At 35.5% G+C, this 23,315-nt stretch overlaps 1 protein-coding gene and 1 non-coding gene across 2 annotated transcripts; both read left to right on the forward strand.

The window, feature by feature from the left end:
- Window positions 1-1,392: 1,392 nt before the first annotated feature.
- On the forward strand, window positions 1,393-21,623 carry LOC113044595 (importin-5). Its single transcript, XM_026204709.1, has 26 exons — window positions 1,393-1,549; window positions 4,056-4,136; window positions 5,320-5,512; window positions 5,589-5,691; window positions 5,798-5,894; window positions 6,218-6,322; window positions 7,140-7,262; window positions 8,075-8,195; window positions 8,470-8,557; window positions 9,657-9,763; window positions 9,847-9,971; window positions 10,051-10,140; window positions 10,986-11,159; window positions 11,868-12,086; window positions 13,207-13,290; window positions 13,385-13,517; window positions 14,334-14,455; window positions 14,799-14,895; window positions 15,840-16,012; window positions 16,083-16,194; window positions 17,087-17,142; window positions 17,230-17,352; window positions 18,495-18,714; window positions 19,545-19,773; window positions 19,852-19,993; window positions 20,780-21,623. Exons 1-26 carry the CDS (start codon window positions 1,472-1,474, stop codon window positions 20,864-20,866), a joined length of 3,282 nt encoding a protein of 1,093 aa, XP_026060494.1. The 5' UTR covers window positions 1,393-1,471; the 3' UTR covers window positions 20,867-21,623.
- Window positions 7,784-7,921, forward strand: LOC113044835 (small nucleolar RNA SNORA84). Its single transcript, XR_003275940.1, has one exon. It is a non-coding gene; the product is annotated as a small nucleolar RNA SNORA84 (small nucleolar RNA).
- Window positions 21,624-23,315: the final 1,692 nt, after the last annotated feature.

Here is a 23,315-nt window from a genome sequence, read left to right on the forward strand (position 1 = left end):
CAAATATTGAATTGTGTGCATGATCTTTGACCAAAAGAGTTTGAAATTCCCAAACAATAGATGCTGACATTGAAGACAGACAGCATTGTGTGACTTGTGTTTGTTAGTGGTTTCTGACTTCATAAAGTCATAAAGAAAAGTGAAGTTGAAAAGAAAAGATCCTGGAGCATTGGAGAACAGATGAGAGTTTGACATTTTGTTCTCTAGTGTAATGACATTCAGTGTGACTGAAGAGAGCAAATCGTTTTTGAAGGCTCTGCATGTGTCTGGAGATTGACAGAGGGGTTCTCTCGCGCCCTCTTGTGGCCAATTAAAGGTAACTTTATTCATTTAAAAGTTTGGCCTTTTTTATCCCATTCATCAGAGCAAAATCATTCTCAGATCCCCAAAGTTCAAGATTTACATTCCTGTAAAGCACTTGCATTGCAAATTGATGGATATAAGACATTTTTATTTGTTAAAAGTTTAATAAAACAAACATCACAGTCCAAAGCATGGACACACACACCTGTTTTTATACAGTCTATGACACACACACACACACACACACACACACACACAGAGAGAGAGAGAGAGAGAGAGAGAGAGAGAGAGAGAGAGAGAGAGAGAGAGAGAGAGAGAGAGAGAGAGAGAGAGAGAGAGAGAGAGAGAGAGAGAGAGAGAGAGAGAGAGCACTGTTTACATACTTTTCTTTACATATATATAATAAACATTTTCATTTTTTGTACTGCCTTAATGGAGCTAACTGATGTATGTATGAACATGTATTTAATTTTCCTTTCAAACAATGCACAATGGACTAGATATAAAGAGAGAAGCTGAACAGCAGAAAAGACAAATACAAACAAATATATAATATAATATAATATAATATAATATAATATAATATAATATAATATAATAGAAAAGAATGACAGGAAAACAAGACTTATTTATGATAAATTATATATATATATATATATATATATATATATATATATATATATATATATATATATATATATATATATATATATATATATATATAATATATTTGGATTGCATTTGTCTGAAAGAAGAAAGTCATATACACCTAGGATGGTTCGAGGGTGAGTCAAACACAGGCTAATTTTAATTTTGGGTGAACTAACCCTTTAACATTTTTCACAAGATAATTTCCCGCGTTTACGGTCGCACTTATTTTGCAATTACGTCATTGCGTCTGTCTAGACACCGCCCACTTCGACTTTACCCGGGTTCCGCAGCCAACGGGATGGTCAGCAGCTGAATTGTATGTGCGTGACGATGACTGACACCCCAACGCACCAACCACGCCAATAATTTAATCTCATTCACAAACGTTAGCCAATCAGCGGCGTTGAGACGGCGCGTCAGTAGCCAATCACGTCCCTCCGTTCATGCCGTCCGGTGTCAGAGGTCGGTTCCCCCGCCGGCTTTCATTCGCTCGTCTCTCTTTCTGATTTCAGCAACGATGGCGGAGCAGCAGCAGTTCTACCTCTTACTGAGCAACCTGATGAGCCCTGACAACACCGTCAGGAAGCAATCCGAGGTATGGAAGTCTTTGTGTGGATGTATGTGAGGAAATCTAACGCAGGTTTAGCGCGGGCTTCGCTGTGGCCCAGCACATGTGTGAAGCGCGCGCTGCTGCTGCTTTACGGCTCCGAATCACTTCAGAGAGTCGATTCGCTTCAACGAACCAACTCCACAAACAAATTCCTCTGTTTTTTTTTTTTGTCCTCAACACAACTTTTCGATTATCTTATATTGTGATATTTTGTTTTTGTTATGTGGATTTAAATTGCTTTTATATGATTTTAATGTGTTTGGTTAGACTGTAAAGAAAACATTTTAAAAGGTACATTTGAGACTGAATTCGGTTTAGTTTACACATTTGAATCTTACTTTATCTGTCATACGTGGATTGCAGGCTGAAAGAGATGTAATTTCGAAATCAATCCAACCCTCAGTTCGAATTCGAATTGTTTAAATGAATCGATTCAGATGAGCCATTCGTTCGCCAATCGGACATCACTGTCGTGGGTTGCGTATCAGCGTGGCCTAACCAGCATTACAAACATGATGTGTATTACGTTTTGTGTCCCGTCTCATTCAAAACTCTTATAAATCAGATGTTTTGTTTTTACCCCTAAATTAATCTTTGAACGTCGTCGTCGTCTTGGCTCATGTGACGCTCCAAACCGGTCGTTAAATCTGTATTTCAAACAGGTGAAGGTTTTAAACCAGTCACATTCCGAGAACTATCCATCAAAGTGACCACACAGACAAAATCGCAGTCTGTTTGTAATGCGGTTTACTTGATTTGTATCTCCCCTCAACAAGCAACACGGTAATGAAACGACGTTTCTTAGAAGAATGATGAATATTTAAAAACTCTTTATCGTCGCTATTGTGGCAAGGCTTGTATTTCACTCATTAAACCGTAACTTTACACCTATCTTCACGCCGTGAGATGAGTTTATCACAAAAGATGTCCATGTATACTGTCATGTTATGGAAACACTTTGGATTTGGGTCAGGGATGTGAAGTCAAGCGCATAGACCTTTTAAATTTCTCATTATATTTAATATAAACTTATAAACCCACTTTTGCATGGACGGTCACCAGCGTCGCAGATTTCGCGGCAAATTCGAATTTCCCCCTCTAAACCTGGTTCCCCATTGGCACGTGTTCAGACTAGTCTTTTGTTAGGCTCTTCTTCATCAGTGGAGAGCTCAGATCGGGGCTCATGTGGATCATATTGGGTCTAATCGCTCATCTCTGCCATTGGTCAGCACTTTCCTTCAGCACAGAGAATGCTTGACCAGCGTGTAGCTAATGCTGAGCGGAAACAGAGTCAGACTGGCCCCCAGAAATTAACTGGGATGCCACTTATGTCTGACACAGTCCTGTGAAATTATTGGCTAGAAGTTTCCGAAAGCTTTAAGGTGTGTGATATCCTTGTTTCGGTCACATTCCCATTGCAACATTCATTCCAGACATTCTGCGCATAACCATGTCCATTTATCACTGACTCCTAGAATCTGTTTGACTCATGCAAAATGAACATCTTGAGAGGCTTAGTTGATCTCTTTCCTCCTCCTGCATGAACAGAATTAACTTTTGCTTTTAAAACCATAATAATCAACAAATGAGGCATTAAAAGTCTAAAATTAGAGCAAGGCGTTAAATGATGGATGCTTCTCAAATTAATGTCTTCCTCCGTGCTTTTGTTTTGCAATATGAGTATCTAAGCATCCTCGTATCATGCATTTGCTTGAGATGCAAATATAAGAAGTCTTGAAAAACTGAACAATTACCGGTAAATTTGTTTAAAATTAGAACAAATATGACAATTGAGGAATGCAAATGTTCCCATTTGAATGAAGTTGATTCGGATATATTTGTTTTTCTGCGGACTTTTGCATCACTTAAATACAGTAATGTATGCATTAAGAATCTTTAGAAATTGTGCACTGGACAACAAGACAAATCTCAAATTAATCAAAGTCTAACCAAACATATTGGAATCTGATAAGGGTCGTTTAATCCAAATAAGAAATTATAGTTTTATTTGAAAAAATACAAGACAGAAGTGCCACATCCACATTTCTGTGATGACTCAACAAACAAAAAAACTTTTTTTGTAAACGCTATTTCTACTGGTATTCAAGCCTGTTTTGTGTGTGCGAAGTGAATTAAAAAGTAATGGAGATTTTGTTTGCGTTTTATAAACCTGAAATGTTAATGCAAATGCAACTTTTACAAATATAATGCAACAATTTTTCCGCCCTCATTCTATTCCTAACCTGTGTGAGGATTATTTTCTTCTGTTCTGATATTTTGATATTCTGATATTTTGTTTGTCTTCAATGGAGGAAAGAAATGCATACAGGTTTAGAGCAACATGAGAGTTGGTGAATGATTTTAATTATTGAGGGAACTATCCCTTTAAGAAAGCTCTGCTGATTCCTTGTATTCGGTGTTAAAGTTCTTATAACCATCTATATGTATAAACTCTGATAGCACTCATTAACTTCTTCATTTGTTCTTGTAGGAGACGTATGAGACCATCCCTGGTCAGACGAAGATCACATTCTTGCTGCATGCCATCCGTGATGCATCCGCTGCCGAGGAGGTGCGTGAGAGTCCGTGTGCTGTCATCAGAGCTGGAATATTTATTCCAGGCATCCGTTGAGACTCCATGCATGGCCTTTAACCGTATAAATGGCAGGAAGTGCTTTGTTTTACAGTCTGTTATGCCTCATACCTGCTCTCTCAGGGTCAGATGGTGTGCTGCTGTCTGGAGGTCGTCGAGATGTTGTTAGTAGTTGTGCTGAAAAAGTTTTTTTTTTTTTGCATGATTGTTTAATTGTTTAAATCCATTAAATGTTGAGCTTTAAATAAAACTACGCTGTGTGTTTCAGATGGAAGCGTATCAACTAGTTCAGCTATAAAGGACTATTCGAAACTTGATCATTTGTACTAATTTTTTTTTAATTGTTTAAATAATTTTTAGTAGCGATCACAAACAAAACAATGTAGTTAAGTTATAATGTAATTTAAAATGTCTAAATTGTACAGCCGTGCAAAAAAGCACAGCAAACCTGGATAAATAATTGTTGGTGTTATTTTAGTATTTATATATATATATATATTTTTTAATTGATTTTTGTAAGATAAATTCTTTTCGTTATCATGAACTAATTCTGTAAGTCATTTCTGGTGTATATATAATATATATTTTTTGTAGGTCAGTTTTGGTTTATTCCCAATTAGCAATTGTTTTTTTTTTTTTTTTTAGGCTTCGTCAGTACTTTTTTTTTTTTTATCTGTAATTGTTCATCACACATTGCAATTCGTTTTATTTTTGTAAAATGAATTTCATGCTTTGTCATGTCAAACAAAACCTTGCATGTTTTGTGAATATCTACCAACCCAGAAAGTCCAAGCATTGTGAGAAGTAGAACTAGACCTATCTCTTAAATCAATGATTACTCAACAGTGACATTGTGCAAAGCCCACCTTCAAACATCTCTAACCATTTTAACCCCCCGAATGCCAAGATGACCGTGCGGCTAAACATGCCTCTCATCGTCTAGTTGTCCTCTCAACACATTTTAAGCCTTTGCTTCACCTACTGTCTCATTTCACTCTCCTGACCTCAGATATTTATAGATGTGTGAAACTAGAGTGCCACAGACAGTCAGCCTTTAAAAGTCCTCGTGCATCCTTGTTTTCTCATGCTCTTTAAATGTGACCAATACTAGTTGTAACAGCATGTTTCTAGAGTTGTGTGACTCTCGAATGTGTCTCCGCAGGTCAAGCAGATGGCAGCCGTGCTTCTGCGGCGACTGCTGTCCTCGTCTTTCGAGGAGGTCTATCCCAGCCTGGCCCTCGACGTTCAGACGGCCATCAGGACCGAGCTTCTCGCAGGAATCCAGTCTGAAGCCTCCTCAAACATCCGCAAGAAGGTGTGCGACATCGCCGCCGAGCTCTCTCGCAATCTCATCGGTGAGTTGACTGACTCCTACATCTACCGAATTAAATGGCGTCCGTGTGAACTAATGCCTTGTGTTTTTAACCCCAGATGATGACGGGAACAATCAGTGGCCAGAAATCCTCAAGTTCCTGTTTGATTCGGTGAACTCTCAAGACGTCAGCCTCCGGGAAGCAGCGCTGCACATCTTCTGGTGCGTCAACTTCAAGCTTCTTCGGTTTCGGTTACTTCGCTCAGAACTGATTCAGAGTTCGTTCGTGCGGTGAAATTGTCTTTCTGAACGGTTTCCCCGTGTACAGGAACTTCCCTGGTATCTTTGGCAATCAGCAGCAGCATTACCTGGACGTGATCAAGCGCATGCTGGTTCAGTGCATGCAGGATCAGGAAAACCCACAGGTCAGTTTTTTTTGTTAATTCAAGGTTGGTAAATAAGTTGTTATGAAGCATATTATGAGGATCCTAAATAATCCAACGTTTACAAATCTGACATCTTTAATTTCCTCATCGGTTGGTTGCAAGTTTGAACTTGCTCTGTTTAATTACGTTTTTTTTCTCTTTTGTCCCCTCATATGTTGTCTTTTAACCCTGATGAAAGTTTTTGAACATGACGCACAGTAAATAACTTTATTCATTGATTCCTCTCCACCTTGTTGGTGTTGTGACATTGCAGCCGAATAAAGCTGCCAGAAAGACTCCTTTTAAACTGCTTTCACTTTCAGATTCGAACCCTGGCTGCGCGTGCGGCTGCGTCCTTCGTCCTGTCCAATGAGAGCAACACAGCCTTGCTGAAACACTTTTCAGACCTTCTTCCAGGCATCCTACAGGTGAAGAGATGTTTTATGAGTCAGAAAGTGCTAACTTGTTCCCCTTTATGTGCTTTTAAATGTATCCTTTTGTCAAGTTTACAGTGGAGAACTGAAAGGGCGGAGGCCGGCTTGTGTGTTAACACTTGTATAGTTTGATAATGCACCCTTGTGTTCATAATTATAGTGTCTGCGTTCATGCTTTGAGGTAAACTGAAGCATAAAATCAAAGATATTAGTCAAAACATTAAATACCGAATCAGAAACTAATAAATATTGAATTGTGTGTTAGGTCTTAATGTGACAGCAGCCTATTATACCATTAATGATTATTTTTTTGTTAACTGATTAAGTCACTGCTGTTGACTAAATAACTGTTGCAGCTTGAATGATATAATTTATACAGACTCAAATACTTAAATACTACTGTTATACCTACCTTTTTTCTAATTTAAAGCAATGTTTCTTTAGTTTGTGTCTATGTTCTATCGTAATGAGTTAGTCTAGTTAGTTTTGTTGTAGAATCAAGAATTGTTTAAGTGTTGGTGTTTGTCCATTATATATTTGCATGTATAATTATGGGTTAAAAACAACAAACTATATATATATATATATATATATATATATATATATATATATATATATATATATATATATATATATATATATATATATATATATATATATATATATATATATATATATATATATATATATATATATATAATATACATTCATTGCCATGGATAGAAAAAATCTGAAACTCTAGGAAGTCCTTATTGTTGAGCACTGCAAAAAAGAAAAAAGTGCACTGACGAGAATCTTTTTCTCCAATCAGGCGGTGAATGAATCCTGTTACCGTGGTGACGACTCTGTGCTGAAGTCATTGGTGGAGATTGCAGACACGGCCCCCAAATACTTGAGACCAAACCTGGAAGCCACGCTCCAGCTGAGCCTAAAGGTGAGCGAAGCTGGGACCGGATGCATTTATTTGATCAGAATATACAGTAAAAATACAGCATCATTATCCACACGCTTCACTGTCACATGATCTGCAGAAATCATTCTGATATGATGATTGATTTTAACTATGTACTACTGTTCAAAAGTTTGGGGACAGTCATTTTTTTTATTTTTTTTTTAAAGCAAGGATGTTACATTAATGTGAATCAAGATTTGTATTTATTATTTCTAAATGCTTGTTTTACTTTTCTTTTTTTTTTTTTTTTTTTTTAATTCTTTTTAACTTTTATTCATCAAGGAAACCTGAAGTATCATATGTTCCAAAAAAAAAAAAAAAGTGTTTTCAACATTGATAATTAGAAATGTTTCTTGAGCAGTAAATCAGCATATCAGAATGGTTTCTGAAGATCATGTGACACTGATTCAAAAAAAATGCAGCCTTGATGAGCGAAGAAACTTTTTTTACATTTATTTTTAAGTTCTTGTATGCATCTCTCGCATTATTACGCTCTCAGTTGTGCCTGGTGGTTCCTCGAGGCAGCTCGTCTGTGCTGATCCATGGGGTTTTATTTAACAGGCACATAACGATCTCTGCGATTTAATGCTTGGAAGTTGCCGTTCCCATGCAGCTTCCACAGCCCGGTTGCAGAAACATGTTTTCATGGATGTGTGATCTTATCTTAAACCATGTACTGCTTTCAGAGTGAGAATGATGCACAGCGACTCACAGTAAACCGTGTGACCGTATAATAGATCCAGACCAATGCAGAACAACAATCATTCTAATCTGATTAATGTGTTCGACTCCAGTTGTGTGCAGACACCAACCTCACAAACATGCAGCGACAGCTCGCGCTGGAAGTCATCGTCACACTGTCTGAGACCGCTGCTGCGATGCTGAGAAAACACACCAACATCATTGCTCAGAGCGGTAAGAGAGGGACATTTAACGCTCCATACGTCACAATACTAATTACCAGAGTCCAAGCTGATGAAAGAGACACTTGTCTAGCTTAAAGCTATTAAGAGTGCACCGTACCATGCAACTTGACGTGCATTTGGACATTCTTTATCAAGTAAAAAATGATTGCAGTTCTGAAGCAACTGATCCGTTGTCACGCATCAGAAAAATGAAGCTGATAGCAATGCTGTTTACTCTCCCAGCACGGTTAATGACTTAATCATGTTTGCTCTTAAATGTTTAGTGCCTCAGATGTTGAGTATGATGGTGGATCTGGAGGAGGACGAGGAGTGGGCCATGGCCGATGAACTAGAAGATGATGATTTTGACAGGTGAGATTAATATTTGCAGGGTTTTTTGTTTGTTTGTTATTGTTATTGTTTGCTCATGCTAAATATTCAACCATAGTTTAGCCACAATTGATCAAAGTATTCAGGGTCACTGGGTAGTTGGCATACAGCTACTAAAAATAGTTTGTTTCCGCAGCTCGCCGGGATTCGATCTCTGTGGATTTTTGTGGATGTTAAGACCGTAGTACAAATTGATATTAAAAGCAGATGAAAGTCCTAAATTCATGAAGTTATGGCACTAAATTTAGCATGTACTGCGAAAAATTTCTTAAAAAAAAAAAAAAAAAACATAGCTAAACTTTCCTAAAATCAAGGTACATTTACTTAATGCAAAATTAAGAAGTCTTGTTTTAAAAAAACACACACACAAAAAAACAAACGTTACTTGAAAAACTTGCATTAAAAAAATCTGTAGACTTCATATATATTTTAGTTGACAACGTAAAAATTTGCTATTTATTTATTTCAACTAGTTTAACTTAAACTGAGTTTTTTTTAAAAACCGCAGACATTAATAAACAATGCTTTCAAACACTTATAACAAAAGTATTAATTTAACAAAAATGTAAATAATAAAAAATTCAAATGATAGTCAACTAAACTTGAATATAATATAAACAAATATATGTAGCCAAGAGACTTTTTAAATTTGTTAATTTAGCTTAGCTTGTAGTACAGTAAACTGGAAAATATTAATAAACCATGTGTGTTCTATATAACTATTAAATAACCCAAAACTGCCATAAACGCTACAGAATTATTAAAATGAAAAGTGGGTATGAATATAAAAACTACTTAAAATGTTAACTATATCTCACTATAACTTGATTTTTTTTTTTTTTTTTTTTAGTCCTTGAAGTGTTGCTAACTCAACTATTTGTAGACATTTATATGTAATGATCATTGATGCATCGTTTCTTACTCCATACCTTTTTATAATTTCATTTTTAAGTCTGAAGAGTTTTTTCAGGAGCCCTGCTGTATCTGCAGCGTCTCTGCTTTGAAGCAGCGGTCACTAAAGCTGTGTTCCTGCTGATTGTAGATGTGTAGAGGTGTGATCTGACTCTGCGTCTCTCTTCAGTAATGCTGTTGCTGGAGAAAGCGCTCTGGACAGGATTGCGTGTGGCCTCGGAGGAAAGATCGTCCTTCCCATGATCAAACAGCACATCATGCAGATGCTGCAGAACCGTGAGCAGATGCCTCAGGATCTATTATTGTGATTTGCTTTAGTATAAGTGAGATTTCTGATGTTTATTTCCCCCCCCGCTCAGCCGACTGGAAGTACAGACACGCCGGTCTGATGGCGCTCTCTGCCATCGGTGAGGGCTGTCACCAACAGATGGAGGCCATTCTGAGCGAGATCGTCAGCTTCGTTCTGCTCTTCTGTCAGGATCCTGTAAGAACCATCACAGCACTTCACTTCTGATGTGTGTTAGCGAGAACAGACGCTAAACCTGAGCCTCTGACCCCTGCAGCACCCCAGGGTTCGTTACGCCGCCTGCAACGCTGTTGGACAGATGGCCACAGACTTCGCTCCCACCTTCCAGAAGAAGTTCCACGACAAGGTGTCGCTTTCATACGTTTACGCCTCATTTGTGTTACTTTTTTTTGCTTTATTGCTTTAACAGAGTCTCTCTGAACTCGTTTGATTAAAACTACTGTATTTATGCTCAGTAATTTATTTTTATAGGTTAAATATAATATAGTCATAATTTATATTAATAAATAACTATTTGTAGTAGATGTACTAGTAAATTTAAATCAATATTACTATAATAATAATAATGGTCATAAACGATAACATTTATAACTGTAGCTGTTAATATAAATTGTTACTTTGATATAATGTATCGATTTGATATAATGTATCACAATAACATTTGTATTAAAGATATAGGGTATAATTAAAAATTACTGTAAAAAAATATATTTTTTTAATATATAGTAATTATGTAAACTACTAAAAATAACAATAATAAACAGCAGTTGTGATCATTTAAATCAATGTTTCTAATTAACAATAATGGTGATATTATTATTATTATTATTATTATTAGGTTATAAAATACAGTAATTGCTATTACATTTACTGTACATTATAATTAATAATTAATAGAAAATGATTTATTATTGTTAGTGGTTATGAAATATGGTAATATTGATAATATACAAATACTATAAACAAATGAATACATTTAAATTTAGTAATTCTAGTAGTAAAAGAAATAACAGATAAGACTAATTATTATTTAATGGTAAAATAACGGTTTTGGTCCTTTATTTAAAGTGAAATCTGAAGTGAGTGGTGCTGGTGGTGTTCGGTCGAGTCGTCCTCTCGGAGGATGGTTTTCTCATCGATCGATGCTCTGTGTGTGTGTGTGTGTGTGTGTGTGTGTGTGTGTGTGTGCAGGTGATCTCTGCGCTCCTGCAGACCATGGAGGACCAGTCGAACCCTCGTGTCCAGGCCCACGCTGCCGCTGCGCTCATAAACTTCACCGAGGACTGTCCCAAATCCCTGCTCGCCCCTTACCTGGACAGCCTCGTCCAGCACCTGCACGTCATCATGGTGGCCAAACTCCAGGAGGTGCGTCCCATCCTTCCTTCATCGCAGCGTTTACACAGAGATTGCATCCCAAGCTGCTGCTTTAAATGAGTTTTAGACCTCAATCTCTCTTCTTCTGTTAGGTGCACGAAGCTAACGCGGTGAGATGTAGTTTGATCTGGATCAGGATCCGTTCAACTTCAATTCAGAAATCAGTGCGGTTTCTTTTACGTTTGCTGAATTGGAATTGAATTGAACCTCGATTCGGATGTTGTGTGATCACACATGTGTCCCTGGAGAACAAAACCAGTCTTAAGTCTCTCGGGTATATTTTTAGCAATAGCCAAAAAAAATATTGCATGGGTAAAACCTATTGATTTCTTGAAATCAGTAGGATATTAAGTAAAGATCATGTTCCGTGAAGATATTTGGTATGTTTCCTACTGTAAATATATCAAAACTTTATTTTCTGTTAGTAAAATGCATTGCTAAGAATTCATTTGGACAACTTTTAAAGGACTTTTTCTTAGTATTTAGATTTTTATTGCACCCTCAGATTCCAGATTTTCAAATAAAATAGTTGCATCTCGGCCGAATATTGTCCTCCTAACAAACCAGACATCAATGGAAAGCTTATTAATTAAGCTCTCAGCATCATAATGACTGGTTCTGTGGTCCTGGGTCTTCTGGTGCTTGTGGTGTGTTTAATGGCAGCGAGTCGTGACTGAATGTTGTCTTTGGTTCTTCTAGCTGATCCAGAAAGGCACTAAACTGGTTCTGGAGCAGGTTGTGACGTCCATCGCTTCGGTGGCTGATACTGCGGAGGAGAAGTTTGTGCCGTACTACGATCTGTTCATGCCCTCGCTCAAACACATCGTGGAGAACGCCGTTCAGAAGGAGCTTCGTCTGCTCCGAGGGAAGACCATCGAGTGCATCAGTCTCATCGGTCTCGCTGTGGGCAAAGAGAAGGTTTGATTGTGCAAAACTAACTCTTTTATTAAAATTTTTTTATGCACCTTTTTTTTATTTTTATTTTTTTTTTTACAAATTATTTAAATGCATTTTATCAAATTTATTTTATTAATCTAATTTTATTTTATTTTTTTAATTGCGTTTCCCATTAAAGTAAAAAATATTGAATGGATAAAGAGATCAAAATAAATAATAAAATCAATTTATGCTTATTTAGACATTAAATGTGCCAACTTCTCTTTTGAATGGAAGTTTTTTTTTTTTTACTTGAACTGATTTTAAGTCACTATTTTTATTTCTTTAAGTTTATTTGAATCTAAATATTTTAGTGTATATATTTGAATAAACCTTTATTTCTTATATTTTTTTTTTACCTATTTTTATCTTTTTTTTTTTTTATTAATCTATTTTAATTAATCCTTTTTAGGTAAAATAGCCCAAAATTAATGCATCTAGTTTAACTAATTTATTTATACCTTGACAAGTGGATTCATCTGGCTCAAGCCAACTACACTTTCGATTTATGTACTTTTTATTTTATTTAGTTTTATTTAAATATTTAATCTTATTTAGTTATTTTAATCTTTCCTCTTTTTTTCTATTGCACTTTTTTTTACTTATCCATTGAAGTAAAAAATATTGAATCTGATAAAGATCAAAGTGAAATTTCACTTTTTTTGTTTCGTTTATTTAAACATTAAACTTGCCAACGTTTTAGTTTTTAACTTGATCTATTTTATTATTTCATACAATTTTTAATTGCTTTAAGTTTATTTGAATCTAAATATTTTAGTTTATTTATTTGAATAAACCTAATTTATTTCTCATTTATTTTTACTTAACCTTTTTATTTAAATTTTTCCTTTTAGGTACAATAAATAGCTTAAAAGTCATGCATCCATTTTTATGTATTTATACCTTGATGTGAATTCATCTGGCTTAAGCGAACTACACTTTCCAATAGAAAATTGAAGATCCTGAAAAACTTGGTCCTTTTTATTATTTACACTAAATTACATTTTAATAATGCTCAACATACATTGCATTCACGCCATCTACTCGCTCTCTTCATCTGTGTGATTGCATCTGAACGATGTGTTTGTGATTTCTCTGGTAGTTCATGCCGGACGCTTCAGCAGTGATGCAGCTCCTTCTGAAGACACAGACTGATTTCAGTGATCTGGAGGATGACGATCCACAGGTCAGCGAACACCAGCCGAGCCTGATCTCTGATCTCATCTCGTGTGTGTGTGTGTGTGTGTGTGTGTGTTTGAGCTGCGGTCTCGTGTCTGCAGATCTCCTACATGATCTCGGCCTGGGCACGCATGTGTAAGATCCTGGGCAAGGAGTTCCAGCAGTACCTTCCTGTGGTGATGGGTCCACTGATGAAGACGGCCTCCATCAAACCTGAGGTGGCTCTGCTTGACAGTGAGTGAGCCGTCCACACTAACATAGACACTCTTATGGTTTAAATCCATCTATCGGTGTTGAAGAAATATATTGTTCTTGTTTTAAAACGGAAATTAACTCTAATTTAAGAACTAAATAATAATAATAAAAAAAATTACTCAAATATTACTAAAATATTAAAATGAAAAATATTAAGAGCTCATTAAAATTGGATTACAACTATAAAAAAAATAACTTAACTATTGTATAACTATTGTAAATTGTTACCGAAAAAATATTTAGATTTTCAACTATATTAATATTTCTGATAGTCTACAATATATAAAATATATAAGTATTGAATTAAATTTACAACTTCTGTAGTAAATAGTAACACGATAAAAGACAGTTAAAATATTTTTAATCAATTCTATATTAGCTATTAATGTTTTAAAATTTTTTAAATAAAACAATAGGTGTAGTATTAAAAAAAGAAAAACAGCATTACTGTATTTCATCAACTTTTAAAATGTAGAAATATTGATTTATGTATACAACTACATTTATTGTTATACATAGGTGATAAAGAAAATCAGTATTACTATATTTTACCTTTTTTATTTAAATTCTACGTTAAGAAAACGGTTTCTTAGTGAAAAAGTGTAGTTTAGTAGTTAAATACTCATTTATTTAAATTATGGCTGTTGTTGAGTTTAAATCTATTTATTATTGATAATAGTAATGAACTCAATGTTTCTTCAGATTTCGCTTAATGCTATTTTAATAAAGTGTTAGATTAGTAGCCTTTGACTCTTTTGGAGTTTGTGGTAACACGTCTTGGTGCGACTCGTTCAGCTCAGGACATGGAGAACATGTCTGAAGACGACGGCTGGGAGTTTGTGAATCTGGGGGACCAGCAGAGTTTTGGGATAAAGACGGCAGGACTGGAGGAGAAAGCCACCGCGTGTCAGATGCTGGTGAGAAGATCATTACCATTAAACCAGTGAGCACTTACTGAGCCTCCAGAACCAATGCTCGAGGAACCTGAAGGAGGTTTTGTTTTCAATAGAGTCTGGAAATATAACAGCCACTATATTTCCTATTTCAAAATTCATTTGAACAAAATAATGCATTTCAGATTGTATAATAAATGTATACATTTTAATGAAATGATGCATGCAAGTGAGTGATTTATCTGCTTTTAACAGTTCAAGTCCATGTTGGGTCCTGTAACTAACCTAATCTCTGGCGTGTTGCAACACAAGAGGTTTGTGTTGAATGTCTGGGGTGATATTTAATGTGGTCTGTGTTATTCCTCAGGTGTGCTACGCTAAAGAGCTGAAGGAAGGGTTCGTCGAGTACACGGAGCAAGTGGTCAAGCTGATGGTTCCTCTGCTGAAGTTCTACTTCCACGATGATATCCTTCATGAGATCACGGTCACTTTACTGGATCTTCTGCAGCGGAATGATCCAGAATGATCTTCTTTAATCTGGAGTGCAGGACGGGTTTATTATCATTTAACTCAGTGCTGAAACAACTAAAACCAAGAACTGCGTTTAAATAAACACATGAACATGACAAATGCACAAAGAAATTACTGAAACATTAAAATGGTAAATATAAAAAATTTGGAATACAACGAAATATTTATGTGTATATAAATAAAATTACATTAAGAAAAAACTAATAATGACGCAACAAAATTACTAAAACATGAAAATGGAAAATATTAAGAACTAATAAAACAATTGGAATACAACTATAAAATAAATATATATGCATGTATGTTTATGTAAATAAAATGAACTGCATTTAAAAAAACTAAATGACAAACGTGCAACAAAATTACTTAAACATGAAAACGGAATGTTTTGTTTTCGTGATTGTAGTTATTTTTTAAAAATGTCTAAATGGTCCTTGTTCTGTTTATGTAGTAAAAAAAAAAAATTCAGTTCACACATTTCCAAGGCACCATTTCTCACTTTATTTTTAATTTCACTTGAAGTACTTAAAACCAATAAACTAGAATCATTAAAAAAAAAAATATATATATATATATATAATGCATTTAGACTGTATAGCATGCATTTTAGCCTTCACAAATAAGTGCACAATTTTTTACTTTCAGAAATAACTGGAAATGTGTATTTTTACATTTTGTCTATAGCTATTCCCGTTTTAGTCTTTTATTTCATCAACTATAACTTAATTTGTTTTGCAATTTTTGTTTTTTTTCCCCAGAATAATGACTAAGTTTTGTTTGTTAGCTGCACTTATCCTGAAGCTTCTCAGTTCCTGTTGTTCAGGGTTGATTGTTCGTGCACCTGAGACTCTGTTAGCATCCTTAGTGTGTATTTGACGTGTGCGTGTGGCGGCGTCCGAGTCCATGCCTCTCCTGCTGGAGTGCGCTCGCGTCCGAGGCCCAGAATACCTGACGCAGATGTGGCACTTCATGTGTGACGCCCTCATCAAAGCCATCGGCACCGAGCCCGACTCTGACGTGCTGTCGGAAATCATGCACTCGTTTGCGAAGGTAACGGGCTGAAAAAGCTCTGTTCAGCAGTGTTTGTGTTTGTTTTAATAAGTGAATGTGTTGTCATTAGTGCATCGAGCTGATGGGAGACGGATGCCTGAACAACGAGCACTTTGAGGAGCTGAGCGGCATTTTAAAAGGCAAACTAGAGGAGCACTTTAAGAACCAGGAGGTCAGACAAGGTAAGTCGCACAGGAATTAAGTGCTAACAGAGGCTGGTTATTGGATTAAAATACAGGAAAAATCATTTCTGTGTGAATCTGTTCAAATGTTTTATTCCCATGATGCAAAGATGAGTTTTAAGCATCATTGCTCCAGTCTTCAGTGTCACATGATTCTTCAGATATCATTCCTTCAGATATCATTCAGAAACATTTCTGATTTGACTGTTGCTGAAGATTTATTTATTTATTTATTTTTTATATTTTGATTTTTTTTTTTTCAGGTTTCCCCGATTTCTAGAAAGTTTCAAAAGAACAGTGATTTGAAATAGAAATATTTTGTAGCATAAGTTTCTGTACTGACACTTTTGATCAGTTTAGTTCATCATTCGTGGATGAAATGATACATTTTTCAAAAACTAATCTTACTGAGTTTTAAGTTTTGAATTTATTTGGATTTTCAAATATATTTTTAGGCCCTTGTAAAATCCTTTTTCCTTATTCTTTTACTTTCTCTTGCGCTTACAATTTTTTTTTTTTTTTTTCTGGATTCTGTTTTAATTATTAGATTTAACATTTTTAGAAACCAGAAAATGTATATAATTGATATGAAACTTAGTGGGTTTCCAATTTCTGGTTAATTTTTCTGGAATCAGTTTTATTGGGAGATATCAATTTTACAATAAAGCCTCAAACTAATGACAGCTGGCAAAAAAGATTTACTATGCTGTAATGTTTTGAGAATTATCTGAAAATTAAAGGATTAAATTATTTTGATTGGCCATTATCAGTCAATTGCATTCTTTAAGGCCTTATTTCCATTGATTTCTTATGTTTACGTGGCGTTATCAGTTTTCATATGAAAAGTCATACAGGTTTGTGAAGTTTTACTAATTGTATCTGTTCTCCGCAGCCAAACGACAAGATGAAGACTATGACGAGCAGGTGGAGGAGACGTTACAAGACGAGGTGCGCAGCTCATCTAACATGCGTTGCTTCGGAGCAGTTAACTGGTTTAGGTGACTAATCGTGAAGCGCCTCTTGATCTGTGTTCAGGATGACAATGACGTGTACATCCTGACCAAGGTTTCGGACATCCTGCACTCCATCTTCAGCAGCTACAGAGAGAAGGTTCTCCCGTGGTTCGAGCAGCTGCTGCAGCTCTTTGTCAATCTGATCGTGAGTCCACGTTTCTGTCCCTAGCCTTTACAGGAATATCACACTTGAAAAACACTTTAGGGATGCAATTTATTTATAGTCGAAGTTAAAATTAAATGTCTTAGATTTTGGACACAATATTGACCATTTTCGCTTGGTTTGCTGATGAAATTGGCTCCAGTCAAAGCCACAGCAGAACCGTTTCAAACGAATCAAATGAGTCAATGATTCATTAACCCCTTCATGCAGTAGTCACTTGCCTCATTTCTGAATGAATCATCCGTCTGAATGAATCTAATGAATGAATAAATGACTCATTCAAACAGTCATTTGCTGCCACCTACTGGTGGTGGTTTCATATTTAAAACCATTGCATTTTTTCCCCGATATTTTCTTTACTTTTCTTTTTTTTTTTTTTTACACTAATTTTATAAAATTCTTCATGCATTTGAAATTTTACAGTGTAAATGCATTTATGGCACCTCAGCTTCATCAAACTGTGTAAATACTTTAAGGCCGATGCAGTGGAAACATGGAATTTGATCTGAATTAATTGAAACGATGTAAAAATATGTGGTGAAAGATGACCCATTTAAATTAAAATCAAATTAAATTTAATAAGATAAGAGAGAAAAATGACAATTTATGATGCATGGTGGGAAATGACATCTTTTTGTTATATACAGCAACTGCTTTTCAGTTAACTGTTATTTCGATCTCTTTTCTAGTCACAGAGCACTTTATTTTAAGAGCTGTTTAACTGAAAGAACATCTCTAACTTTGTCCAGATTGCATTAAAGTATATATTTTTGTTTGGATAAGCTGTCAATTATAGTTTTTAGAAAGAAAATCTGTCAAAGAATTGACTAAGAAAATTGCAATCAGGGCATGTTTCTTTTTGAAATAAAAACCTGAAGATCTGAGAAGAAAGGCCTAGACGTTTAGGATAACCCTAGAATATTTAGTGAGTATACCATGATTGCATTTTTCATCAAAACTGTAAATAAATGCACAAAAAAAAAAATCTTTAAGCTGTCATTTGTGCTTTTGTAAAATCAAGAGGTAATCTAATATTAAAGTTATGTTAGAAAAAAATCTTGTCATACCGTAAGTGGGGATATCTGTAGAATGTTATAGTGTTTATGGTGTTGTGTTCGTGACAGTGTCCTCACAGACCCTGGGCGGACAAACAGTGGGGTCTGTGTATATTCGATGATGTCATCGAACACTGCAGCCCGTCTTCCTTCAAATACGCGGAGTACTTCCTGCGGCCCATGATGCAGGCGCTGTGTGACAGCAGTCCCGAGGTGCGGCAGGCGGCGGCGTACGGCGTCGGAGTCATGGCTCAGTTTGGAGGAGAGAGCTACAGGCCTGCGTTCACAGGTGAGACATCCTCGGTGACTTCCAGCATTATTAGCATCAATCGGTGCTATTTGTTCCCAAATTCGTTTATTTTTCTGCATTCCGCTTTTTTTGTTTTTTGGGAATTGTTTTGTTTTTTTCTCTCCCTCTAATAGTTTAATTTTAGTAATCAAAAAGTATGTCCTTTTTTTTTTTTTCTCTACTAATTATTGACGATGCAGTTTATTTTTGGTTTAAGTTAAACAAATTACATCTTTAAGGCCCTTTTTTTTTTTTTTATTTAGTTTTTTTTTTTTTCTGGATTCGGTTAATGGTTTTATTTTTAGTAATCCTACAACACATCCAATTAATTGAAATAATCGAAACTTGTATGGTTTAAAAAAATAAAAGCATGTGTAATTAAGTCATGAAAGAAATTACTTGAAGTATGAAATTTTACTTGTGTCTGTATTTATTTATTTATAGTGTTTTTTTATCCTTTTACCCCCCAATTTTTTTTTTTTTTTTTTATCCTTTTACCCCCAAAATTTAATTTACATTTAGATTTTATTTTTTCAAAGTTAGTTTGAATTTTTTAGGGTTAGGCGTGTCTAATTAACTGAAATTTGTTTATGATGCCTGTTAATTTAAATTTATTGAAAGTATAAATTCACTTTTAGGTTCCTTTTTTTTCAGACTACATTTTAATGATCTTATTAAAAAAAAGAATTAGATTTTAGAATTTTTTAACTTTATTTTTTTATTTGCCAGATGCCTTGACACTGTGCTGTTGGTTTTGTTTAACTAGAGGATTCAGTGTGTTAGTGTTTTTCTGCTTCATGGACATCATCTTTGATTCGTTGTTCTTCCAGAGGCCGTTCCTCTTCTCGTGGGTGTGATCCAGTCTCCAGACTCCAGAGCTAAAGAAAACGCCAACGCCACGGAGAACTGCATCTCTGCTGTGGCCAAAGTCATGAAGTACCGCCCCGAGTGCGTCAGCGTGACCGAGCTCCTCCCTCACTGGCTGTCCTGGCTGCCACTCAACGAGGATAAAGAGGAGGCCGTCCACACCTTCAACTATCTCTGTGACCTCATCGAAAGGTGCGTGTCTGTCACCCGACGTCAACTCTGAGACTCTTAGAAACAGATTTGAGTTGAACCTTTGTTTTCCTCCGACAGTAACAATCCCATCGTTCTTGGACCTGATAATACGAACCTTCCCAAGATTTTCATCATCATCGCTGACGGTGTTGTGAATGAATCGATTAAAGGGGAAGACGGTTGCAGCAAACGATTGGCCAACGTGATTCGTCAAGTACAAGTGAGTTTGATGTCATGTGAATGGACTGCTTTATCACATTCACCTGTAGACAACCTCTGATGCAGGATTGCAAAATTAAATCAATTCTATTTATTCCCCATATAATATATAAACATAACACATAAATGACTTGGTGAATATTATTGTTTGTAATTGTTATATTGGTGCATATAGACTTAAATAGCAGCCATGCCTTATTAATTTACAATAAAAGGGCATGTTTATCAAATATAAATCTCTTTATGCACGTTAATGTAGTGTTAGCATTCAGAATTCCTGGCGTAGCATTGGTTTAAATGAATGTAGATATTTCTAATTGTTATATCAATGCCTATAAATATTTAATAGTTTATCCTTGTTCTTTAATGATCTTGTGAAATACAAATATTCAGTATGTCAATCTAAATATTGCAAATTGTAATGTTTTAAAATTTTATCTGATTTGTCATCCTAGTCATGTACCGTATATTATTTCCATTTCTTTTATATACTCACGTAGTATATATGCAATATCATATTCAAATGTATGCATTTAAATATTGCATGCACTTGCTTTTTAATTGAATTAATTTCAGTTGTGTGTATATATAGTTAAATATTTGTATTTGATATCTATAGTGTAAATCTAGAAATGTTTCTTGCATGTTTATGCATGCTTTTAAATGTTTATCTAATTAATGCTCTAAGATATATTTTTAGTATGCATGATGATAGATTTTTAGATAATTTCCGAGCACCGGCAGGATGTAGCATGTATTGATTACGATGCATGCTACCTCTCTCCAGGTTTCTGGGGGACTCTGGACGCAGTGTGTATCGGCGCTCAACGAGGCGCAGCAGAAGGCCATCCAGGACCTCCTGAACACGGCCTGAGTGAACGAGCGAAGCCTTAACCCTGTAAAACAGCCCATCGATTGAGGATTCAAAACTGTGCACCTGGAATTCCAACATCTAGATTTTTGGCCCTTTCCCAGTTTCGAGTTAACGTCATGTGACTTGAGTTTGTGTTGGGCCTCTGAGCCGTCTGGACCTGATCTCTCGAAGGCTTGGGGTAGAGTGAGACCAACGGCTTCAGAAACCCTCGTCTTGAGCGGACATTGGGGGGGGTTTAGGGGTATGAAACTAACAGTCATCCATCGTAGATCTTTAAGAATCTCTGGTGTAGAAATTGTGCTTTTCTCCCTTCTGAGATCAGTTCTAGTGTCTGTGGATCCTTGCCGAAGCTGATTTAAGGCTTGGTCCGACTCTTCTCCGACGGATCGGACTCATGTTGGTTGAGCTCGAATGCAGTAGAGCGATGATGCAGCGGTGAAGTCATCAACTTTTTGGTTTTCTTTTAGGCTTTTGTTTTTCTTCTCTTCGACGCCGGTGCTGATGTTTGGGAGAAACGCTGATGATCTCTGTGTTACGGCTAATATTTTCTCACTTAATCCACGCACTGAAATAAACACCATTGGGAAACCAGGACTCTTGGTTCGGGCTTCTGATATATTATGAAGGAAATGCACAAATCTGAGCCCGGTTGGCTTAATAGTGGTCACGTGTCCATGCAACATTTGTATGATATGCAATTTCTCCTGGTTAATCATTTTACAACACTTTCAGTATTAAAACTGCAAGACATGATCAACTCTGTGTCAGCGTTTCATTGCAATCTGAATGCTCTCAATATGAACTGAATTCAGTTCAAATGTTTCGTTCCTCAGGTTCTGATTCTTAACTAGTAAACTTTTGATTTTAAATAGTTTTACTTTCTCGAGTGCTCCTCAACCATTGTTTACGAGAGGCTACAGCTTATGGAGTCTATATAATGCCACATTTTGCAAAGGAAAATAGTTTTGCAAATGAAAGTATTGAGAAAAATGTGCTTTTTGAAAACAAAAATAAAGATTTGCAAAATATAAATGAAACTGTGAAAGCAATGATTTTGCAATATATATCTTCCACGGCCATATTCCATTTTCTTTTGCAATTCTTTATTTTTGTTTGCAAAAATCACATTTCTTTTTCTCAATTCTTTCATTTTCGTTTGCAGAACGTTAAAATGTTGCATCATAATTGACATTATATTGACTCCATAGAAGCTAACATTAAGGAAGCTGTTTATGGTTTTACAGCAGTAACCACAGATGAACTTGATTGGGAGCTTATATATAAGGTTTGTCAATAGCAACATAAGTAAAATCTCGTAAAAAAAAAAAAAAAAAGAGCACTCAATATCTATTTGTTCAGTTTTTAAATGAGTTCTAGTCAAAACAAACATGCACAGGATGCAAATTAACATTGATTTAAGATGCTACTGGCCTGGGTTTATCATCTTCTGTCAGCGAGCGTTTTGCTGAATTTAACTTTTGGCGGGAGTGAAAATGAGGCTGTGAAAGGATGAAGTATGGCGCCTCCAGTGGATTGTGTTTCATGAGTTGGTGCTTGTTCAGCTAAAGAAAAAACAGATGTCATTTAAATTCGTTACTAAATTAAATTAGTTACTAATTGCATCTTAAAGTGGTATTCGATTACTAATTATCAGCTCTAGAACTATTGCTTTATTTATTAACTTCTATATCCCAGATCAACCTAGACCAATTGAAAAAATTAAAGGCACAAAACTCGTTTTTTTTAAAGACTTTAAACATAAAATTGCATCATTAACTCTTGAACTGACCAAAAAGGAGGACTCATTAAAAACCTACGTTTTAACTCCATTAAATCCACTGTTTTATACAGAATTATTTAATAGTCTATGTACTGTAGTATTTGATGAATTGCATAACTACTAAATTAGATTAAAGATATGCCTTTACCTTTTTAAGGAAAAAGTAATTAATTTAGTCATGTATTAGACTTTACACTGGCACCAGTTGAAGGAACTATATTTTGGTAGTAATTAAAATGGTATTTATTGGGAACCATAGAAGTCAACATTGAAAGTGGATCAAAAACGTTGAGACAAGAACACATTTTTGGTTTCAGGACAGCTTTGGTAAAAGGTTTTGATCCACATCTGCTTCAGATGTTGACTTGTTGTAAATTGTAGCTTATGTTGTAATATCTTGGACTGATTTCATCTGAATCGATCGATCAGGATTCCTTTAAATGTTATATGTATGGTAGAGAATCCCGTAATAGTAATTACTGAGCCCCTCCCCCTTATTTATTAATTATTTTATTTGTGACGCATCCACAGCATGGTGGCGCTGTTACTCATCACAGTTCTTTATAAGACAGTATAAATGTAGATTATCAAAAGAATCACTTGTGATTTTATACTCCTTGAATTTTTACCTTGGTAAAATGAAATGAGGTACCACTTGATTTGACTTTA

Source organism: Carassius auratus, chromosome 26 (assembly GCF_003368295.1).
Source record: "Carassius auratus strain Wakin chromosome 26, ASM336829v1, whole genome shotgun sequence".
Taxonomy (NCBI): Eukaryota; Metazoa; Chordata; class Actinopteri; order Cypriniformes; family Cyprinidae; genus Carassius; species Carassius auratus.